This window comes from Rhagoletis pomonella, unplaced genomic scaffold (genome assembly GCF_013731165.1).
Source record: "Rhagoletis pomonella isolate Grant_MI unplaced genomic scaffold, Rhpom_1.0 Rhpom_scaffold_00006, whole genome shotgun sequence".
NCBI classification, from domain to species: domain Eukaryota; kingdom Metazoa; phylum Arthropoda; class Insecta; order Diptera; family Tephritidae; genus Rhagoletis; species Rhagoletis pomonella.
The window spans coordinates 71,598,977-71,607,629 of NW_023458560.1; the positions used below are offsets into that span (position 1 = coordinate 71,598,977).

The 8,653-nt window shown below is 38.9% G+C and overlaps 2 protein-coding genes across 3 annotated transcripts in view; one reads left to right on the top strand and one right to left on the bottom strand.

The window, feature by feature from the left end:
* LOC118742090 (protein Star-like) overlaps window positions 1-8,653 on the bottom strand; it is a 117,948-nt gene that overhangs the window by 16,567 nt on the left and 92,728 nt on the right. The window lies entirely within an intron of this gene.
* Window positions 1,695-5,467, top strand: LOC118741254 (protein Star-like). 2 transcript variants are annotated; one of them, XM_036473161.1, is made up of 3 exons: window positions 1,695-3,768; window positions 3,861-4,031; window positions 4,108-5,467. In XM_036473161.1, exons 1-3 carry the CDS (start codon window positions 3,283-3,285, stop codon window positions 4,324-4,326), a joined length of 876 nt encoding a protein of 291 aa, XP_036329054.1. In that variant the 5' UTR covers window positions 1,695-3,282; the 3' UTR covers window positions 4,327-5,467. The 2 variants fall into 2 exon arrangements, with proteins under 2 accessions (XP_036329054.1, XP_036329056.1); XM_036473163.1 differs by having other exon boundaries at window positions 1,697-3,759.

The window sequence follows — 8,653 nt, forward strand, 5'->3', positions numbered from 1 at the left end:
GTATGGTGTCAAGTTAGCACTACATACCATTTTTTCTTAAAAAACGAGAGCTACAAATTTTTTCTTTCCACAACAAATTTACAACAAAAACACTACAATTAATGCCGTAGTTAACTTTTCCAATTTCGAAAAGTGTAGTGCTAACTTGACACACGTCCTTTACCACCATTTCCGAAACACACTTCGTTTCGAGCTTTTTTTCCATACTTTCGCATTTACTATCCCTTCGTTGAGCATTTATTGCTGCCTGCCTGGCCTGATGAGCGTAGTCTGTGAAAGCAAGCCACCCTTTCGAGTGCTGTTTCGAATTCGGCGCGCTTATAGGTGGCACAAAGAGGTTGCCACACGGCGCAGTGAGTCGCCGCGCGGGGGCGTGCCGCTTTCACCTTCAACTTTGACAGCTTGTAATTTATTAAAATGCGCTAGTTCATTTGGTTAAACTACCTGCATACATACTTATTCATACAATTTTTTAACATATTTTTCGCATTTATTTTTGCCGGCTGCAATGGTTTTAGTGTCGACATTTTGTGCCATTCGGGCATAGCATGTGAAAGTCAAATAAACTACTGGCGTGGCGTATCTGGGCAAACAGAAACAAAAAAAAAAAGAAATAATAATCTAAATAGTAGTCGCAAATGTATGTAAATTTGCACTAAGCATTTCGCAATTACTAACTCCGTTCTTTGTTGTTGGTGTTATTGCTTTTCCTATTTTAACAACGGCGCGTGGGTGTTAGCCGCTTTATTAGCATTATATAATTTAATGATTCCATATCTTTATGCTGATTAGGTAATTTTAGCAAGGACACGCGACTCTATGTAACGTTATTATTGCTTAATGAAGGCTTAATGAATTTAAAATGAACAGAGAGTTACTGCAATAGCCTTTTGAATATTGGAAATTTGAGCTTTTAAAAACTAAACCGAAAGCAATGCAGAAAATAATACTCTTAAAATGTATGGCTTTCTCAAGACCTAACATTGTTCCTGCTTAACTGAGGAGTGATATCTGAATTACGATCAGCCATCTATATATATAATACGCGAAGGGATTTTTTGTCCTGTTCCATCAGATCCGCACCGTTCGTTCGATATCAAAAAGTGAGGAGTCTAATTAACGGGCTCGTGCTGTAGATATGCAATAAGGTTTTACTTTCTCGAAGAGTTGCAACCTTTTAAAAATTTAATACAAGTTTTTTAAATCCCAAACCCTTGGCTGGTTTGTATATGGTTTTACCATATCATGGACCTCTATTCGCAAGTTTCTTGATTTACCTGCTGGTGTCTGTTATACAAGATTGGGTTTAAAATTTGATCCGTAGAGCCATAGCTCGCAAATTCGTCAAGCAATTCATTATCTTGAAATTATTAAACCTTCTTGGACTCAAGTTCAACCTCAACTCATATTCCTACAAAATTTTTAATGACGTTTTAGCCGTTTCCAAGACCTTTATTGTATTTAACTTTTATTTCAAACTCAGATTTGCTGTACTCCCCAGCTAATTTCAGCTTCATTTATTTCCTTACATTTTCAGTCGGATTTCCGTCTGGAGACTGTGAAGATCAAATCAATGAGGCCCTTCTACTCCCGCACTATACAAACTACCTGACCAAAGCGAGGCATCAACATGGGTTCCGTAAAGTGCACAGCACAACAACAGCACTTAACGCCATAAACACCCAGATAACTCGTGGCCTTAACCGAAACCGCCCCTGTGAGAGAACAATTCTAGTAGCGTTGGACCTGTCCAAGGCGTTCGACATCGTCAGTCACTCCACGCTACTGGACGACATAGAGGAGGCCTCCTCTCTCCCACAGGGACTCAAACGGTGGTCGGCGAATTATCTAAGTATTCGACACTTGTTAGCAATTTTTTAGAGATAAATAGAGCAAACCCAGGAAAATAAAACTACTGTTTAACTGTTTCTAAGCCTCTTCCAAAAGGAGTCTCGATTGCTCGCTAATGGCATCCGAGAATGGAACTGATGACTTGTGCTCCAAAGTAAACGGTTATCGCGCCGAGTTTTCTCGCTTCTTCACTGCACGGAGTCTAACCCTCTCCCCTATAAAATTCTCAGCAACACTTTTCTTGGACTTGGACGAAGGAGGTAAAACTGCAACTGGGTATTCAAGTTGATGACGGACCACCTCGACGGTGAATAACCCGCAAGTCGCTAGCCGCCAGGACCTGGGGCAAAAACAAAGAAATGTTTTGGCCGGCCGTTTCTGAACTATGCAGCGCCTGTGTGGTCGCCGGGGACTGGTAGGACGCAGTGGATAAAGCTACAGACAGCGACAGGATGCCTTCTGATGGCGCCACAACATCACCTACACGACGAGGCCCATTTACTCCCTATGAAGGAGCATAACGCAATGCTCTGCAAGCAATTCTTAGTAGGGTGTCACCGACGTGGGAGATTCGTCTGTCTCGAGAGACTCGGACCACAACAGCCCAACTTCGCTCTGGCTACTGCAGCACGTTAAACTCGTACCTGAGCAGAGTAAAACCAGATGTGCCAAACGAGTTCCCGCGATGCGGAGCAACACCCCATGACTCTAGACATCTCTTCGCATGCCCACTGAACCCCACTTTACTAACGCCTCTGTCCTTATGGACAGACGCTAACGATTCTACACCAACCGATCTGGGCGGGGTTGCTGTAGCCGCTACAACAACAACAATAATCAAACCAATAAGTTCGCGCTGGTTTGCTCTTTATTTTGTGCTCTTGAAGACCGAATCTGGACTTGAATTTTGTGTCCAAATAATTTGTGAGCATGATGAGCTTGTCAAATCCTTGTAATATGAAGCAGCCCAAGCATAATCCGGAGCATGATGTTTCACAGATCCCAGGATCAGCTTAACGCCTTTAGCTAACCAAGCATGCTCAACAGTGTTTGCAATTTTTGAGAACCACTTGCCTTCTATAAATATCTGCAAGTAAGAGTTGTACCCCTGTTGCTAAAAACTGGATCTGGAACTCCCTCAGATGTTGTTTATTGTGTTCAATTCCCCAGGGTTCTATGGAATTTCGATGAAGTGCCAATCCTTGACCACAAATAAAGCTGGTCCGTACAGGACCCATCTTTTTCCATTTTTGCTGGAAGTAGTAGGCTTATTCACCATTTTTTGCTTAATAATAATAAAGTTGATATATGACTACATTCATGGCATTCTCATTATTCACGAATTTTCCTGTTTACACATTTCACTAATCCGTCACCTCTCTTCCTATTCTTCCATTTACAGAGATTCGTCATAAACAATTTAAGCTGAATATGTTGCGCGACTGTGAATTCTTCGGCGTGGCCCAAGATAATCCCACACTCATAGCATTCCTGCGCGAAATCCAGATGCGCAAATACCCTATGCACTTTCTCAAGAATGCGCCTTTAGACGATGCAACATCAACCGCGTCATCATCAGCAACAACAGCGGGGGTGGCCGCCTCCTACTCCACAGCAGCGACGCATTTTAATTTCAGCGCACACTACTCTGAAGGTCTTGCGCCCGAAATGGCGCATTACGTAGCCGATCTGGTGGGTGGGAAAGAGAATGGCGCCTTCATACAATCGCTGCCGGGTGCGATGGGCTATTTAATAACCGCACCATGGCTGGCGGCAACGCTGAATTGGGCGGGCTTGGTGGTAGAGCCGGAGCCACGTCGTTTCTTCACGTTGCGCAAACAGAATGCGCAACGGCCGGGTCTGGAGGTGGTGCACGCATGCATCTCGCCCAATCCGTATCCGAAAGAGGTGAGTGCTGTGAGTGTGTGAATGGTTTTAGCTATGAGAAAATTAATTTTTTTATGTATTTATTTTATTTACTTTTTCTCTCGCCCCCTGTGTGCCACTAGGTTACCATACACAATGAAGAGTCTGAGGTGCGCATCAATAGTCTGCTGGACGAGGAAACTTCGTGGTTTAATTCACGCGTCAAATGCTTTCCATTGTATTCGCTGATGTTGGCGTACAATCGTGTGGATTATGATCTGCTCAGTTTGGGTGTGCATGGACACGAGTTGGAGGTGAGAATACAAGTTTAATTGTTGACAAATTAATTACATAAAAATTGAATTATTTTTTTTTGTTTTCTGTACGCAGATCCTAGAAACGCTACCCTTCGATCGGGTACAAATCGAAGTGATATCCATACACCTGTCAGAGGACATCGCACGAGGCTACGTAGATGACCTAACGGAGTTCCTAGCGGGGAAGTCATACAAATTGCAAAAGACCTTCGGCCGCAACTTTTTCTTTCAACGAAACAAAACGACGAGTCGAACACGAAAAAAAGACATACTGCTATTGAAAACGCCTTAATTAGCAGCAGTTGCAGCAGCTGTGGTTGTTCGAATTGAAGGTGCTGCTGCAAAGCGAGGACCAGGAAAATGGGGAAATGTCGTCAAGAATGCTGTAGCCGTCGCTGCTAATGTGAAATCAAAGCCATTCGTTTAATTCTAAAGGAGTGAAAATTTTTTATTCGAGAAAATTTCTGAAATTGCTGCATACTTGTGACACGGCCAAAAAAAAACTGCAACCAATCAGCAAAAATACGATACTCGAAAATTTTGGGGATGCGGTGGGGAAACCAAACATTACACAAAAGACCGGTGCACGCACGCGCGTACCTAGAAGTAACAAACGATTAGAACGTGTTGAAATATGCTAGTATTGTGTATCGCGAAAATAAAAACAAAAACACAAAATTTGCAAGGCGCATAAATTAGAGAACGGAGGGCGTTAGGGGTGAATTTACGCAGCGAAATGGCGATAATCTTAGACATAAACATTAAAACTAATTAAACGAATAATTTGCATTACTCGTGTACGACGCAGGCGCACTTTACACGAAGCGAGAGGTGCAAAGAATTTCCTTAGACGTCGTAACTTAAAAAAATAAAATACAAAAATATCTAAAATACTTGAAGCGTGCACCTGCGCAATCGAGAACGAACTTTTAAAATTTATTTTTCAACGCACGTTTTTGCCTGCATTTTTCATTGTGTGCCCCGCTATCGTGTATTCATTATTATCATTGTTGTGGGGGGTGGTACAAAAAAAGATTAAAATTAACCGAATTTTCTGTTGAGGTCGTCTTTGATCGCGATTACTATTAATTTTTAATATTTAGTTTATAAGTGAAAAAAATATAACAACAAACAGGTTGAAAAATATTAAGAAAGAAAAGATCTATTGTCGCTGTTGTATAAAGTTTGATTATTAATTTATATTATAGTATATTTTGCACACTTAATTTAGTTTTGTAATTAATTTAAATGAAAACATAATGCTTTATTGTAATTTAAATTATTGCCTAAACGAGTAAACTTGTCGAGAAGTGAACAAAAGCAAATGTGAATGAGTCTAAAATATTTGGTTAATAAATATACATACGTAGCAGTTAGCGCCGCATCTCAGCCGTTGCTAGTTTAAATACAAAGAAAAATTAAATATATATAAATAAATAGCTATAGTAATGCAAATTTGATATTTAAATGTTAATAAAATATAGCAAGTATGTAATTGAAATAATATATACCTACATACATATATAAAACATATATTGTAATGCTAAACATACACATTTACGTACGTACATACGCGTAAACTGTTTGACTGTTTAATATTAGTATATGAAATTGTTGTTTACGGAGCAGCTAACAAATAGACTTCATACATAGAAAAAAGGCTTTATTGTGAGGCTATGGTGGACAATATTGGTTTGTGAATAGCTCTAGCGGGCACTAGAGATGTGTATTTTACGGGTGTGTTAAATTGCAAAAGGACGAAAAGAGCTAAGTTGCATATTAGCATAGCAAGACATTGCGCCACGTGTGTTGAAGAACATAACTCATTTACCATTTGGGTTATGTGGTCGCATCACTGCGTCATGAAGTCAATTAAGTATTTGGCAAAGTAGGTTTTTATAGCAAAATATGCCTATTACGCGCATTTCTAGTTGAAGTGAAATGGCCTATGTAAAAATAAAATAAAATGTTTTCTTCCATAGCATCCCAATTCAGCCTCAAACAAATACACACACGACACAAAGTTTAAATAGTTTTAACTTGAAAAGTGTGCAGCTAAACAAGGAAGGCAGCTTAAAAACACAAAGAGATTATCCAGCCTTTAGTAGCTTGAACCACAAAATATCGTACTGAAACTAAATTACACAAAAGAAAAATGAAATAAAATATATAAAAATTTAACTACACTTTAGAGGAAAAACTACGAAAAACTAAGCGTTGAAGAAAATAATAACACTTTTTGGTACTAGTAAATGGAAGGCAGCAGCAACAGCAATAGTATTAAAGTACAGTATATATATTTTCGTTTTTTGTTGGATGAAAGCAATGCAATAAATGTCTTAAAACATCTCTGTAAACTGAAGTAAACTCGATTACAAACAGAGCGATGCAGTACATTTCGTTGGGAAATATGTAGTAAATCTTCTGCGTAAAACAGAAATTGTAATCTTTCATTATAGTTCATCACTATAATTTAAAATTAATTTTGATAATTTTTCTTCTGTCTTAAATTTGGTCAGCGATACACATATCTATTTGTTTATTTATTTTTCCGATATGTAATTTTCTGCCCTTATCATAGACGGTATAAAGTAGGGCTGATGATACCCGGGTACCCGGTTACCCGGGTATTACCCGGGTGCCCGGGTAATTCGGGTAATGCCCGGGTATTACCCGGGGCTTTTATTACCCGGGTAGTCGGGTATTACCCGATTTGCCCGGGTACCCGGGTAATATACATATGTTGGTGCCGGTTAAACGAAAAACACCCGGGTAATGCGACATAAAGCTTCTTGTATAATCTTTTTGGTGAGGATAAATATTTTTTCAGTGAGAAAATTTTTTTTTATAATTATTTTTTTATGTCTAGAGTGTACGCGACTATGTACACCTAACCGTTTGCCTGAGTAGACGGAGACAAGAAAAGTAAATTAAAACATTAGTTTCTGTACTTAAATTCAAACTTCTAATTTTTGTAAATGCATATACATACATGCATGTGTACATATGTATGTATGTATGTATATTTTAAAGAATATTAAATATTAATATTTTAAAACAGGGACTGAGAACGAAATGTATGATCGAAACTAAATGCCATTGTCGTAGTTTTGTTCCCAAGAACGCGTCAAAACCAAAACCAAAATGAGAACAAAACTGACGAGAACGTTCTCATTGGGAATTATATAAGAACTAAACCCTGTGGTAGGCCACTTCTGGTACAAAAAGTAAGGTGACAAAGCCTTATGCTATTCATTCACCTAAAGATTTTGTACTTTTATTGTATCAGCTTGTTCAAATTATAGTTTCTTTTCTCATAATATTTAAAGCTTTTAAAATCACAATTATTTAATGAAGTTTCCTTAATACGAGAAGTAGGTTGATGAACGTATTGTTGTGAAATAATTGTGGAAGAAATTTTAAAATTTTTTTCATTCCAACACAAAAATTGCCTCAACTGTCGGTCATCGTTTAGATTCGCAGGTGAGTGTGTCTCAATAATTTTATTTGTTACCGATCCGATATCTGTACGTGCATTACCAACTTCGTAAATATTAATATTTTAGACATGCCTAAAACAAGCTGGGTTTGGAAGTACGCTTGTGACGGATTTGTCAAGTGCAATGTATGTGTTGTAATGGGTGATTTTTTAAGAGCTTGATACCTTTTTTTTTAAAAAAAACGCATAAAATTTGCAAAATCTCATCGGTTCTTTATTTGAAACGTTAGATTGGTCCATGACATTTACTTTTTGAAGATAATTTCATTTAAATGTTGACCGCGGCTGCGTCTTAGGTGGTCCATTCGGAAAGTCCAATTTTGGGCAACTTTTTCGAGCATTTCGGCCGGAATAGCCCGAATTTCTTCGGAAATGTTGTCTTCCAAAGCTGGAATAGTTGCTGGCTTATTTCTGTAGACTTTAGACTTGACGTAGCCCCACAAAAAATAGTCTAAAGGCGTCAAATCGCATGATCTTGGTGGCCAACTTACCGGTCCATTTCTTGAGATGAATTGTTCTCCGAAGTTTTCCCTCAAAATGGCCATAGAATCGCGAGCTGTGTGGCATGTAGCGCCATCTTGTTGAAACCACATGTCAACCAAGTTCAGTTCTTCCATTTTTTGGCAACAAAAAGTTTGTTAGCATCGAACGATAGCGATCGCCATTCACCGTAACGTTGCGTCCAACAGCATCTTTGAAAAAATACGGTCCAATGATTCCACCAGCGTACAAACCACACCAAACAGTGCATTTTTCGGGATGCATGGGCAGTTCTTGAACGGCTTCTGGTTGCTCTTCACTCCAAATGCGGCAATTTTGCTTATTTACGAAGCCATTCAACCAGAAATGAGCCTCATCGCTGAACAAAATTTGTCGATAAAAAAGCGGATTTTCTGCCAACTGATTTTGGTAATAAAATTCAATGATTTGCAAGCGTTGCTCGTTAGTAAGTCTATTCATGATGAAATGTCAAAGCATACTGAGCATCTTTCTCTTTGACACCATGTCTGAAATCCCACGTGATCTGTCAAATACTAATGCATGAAAATCCTAACCTCAAAAAAATCACCCGTTATATTATAATATTTCCCCATATGGTACGGAAGATTCTTATAGATTT

What these genes read in the sequence shown, in the direction of transcription:
- LOC118741254 (XM_036473161.1), top strand. Translation starts at nt 3,283, where the DNA reads ATGTTGCGCGACTGTGAATTCTTCGGCGTGGCCCAAGATAATCCCACA. An exon ending in ATCCGAAAGAGGTGAGTGCT is followed by an intron (nt 3,769 to 3,860) that starts GTGAGTGTGTGA and finishes GTGTGCCACTAG; the next exon opens with GTTACCATACACAATGAAGA. An exon ending in TGCATGGACACGAGTTGGAG is followed by an intron (nt 4,032 to 4,107) that starts GTGAGAATACAA and finishes TTCTGTACGCAG; the next exon opens with ATCCTAGAAACGCTACCCTT.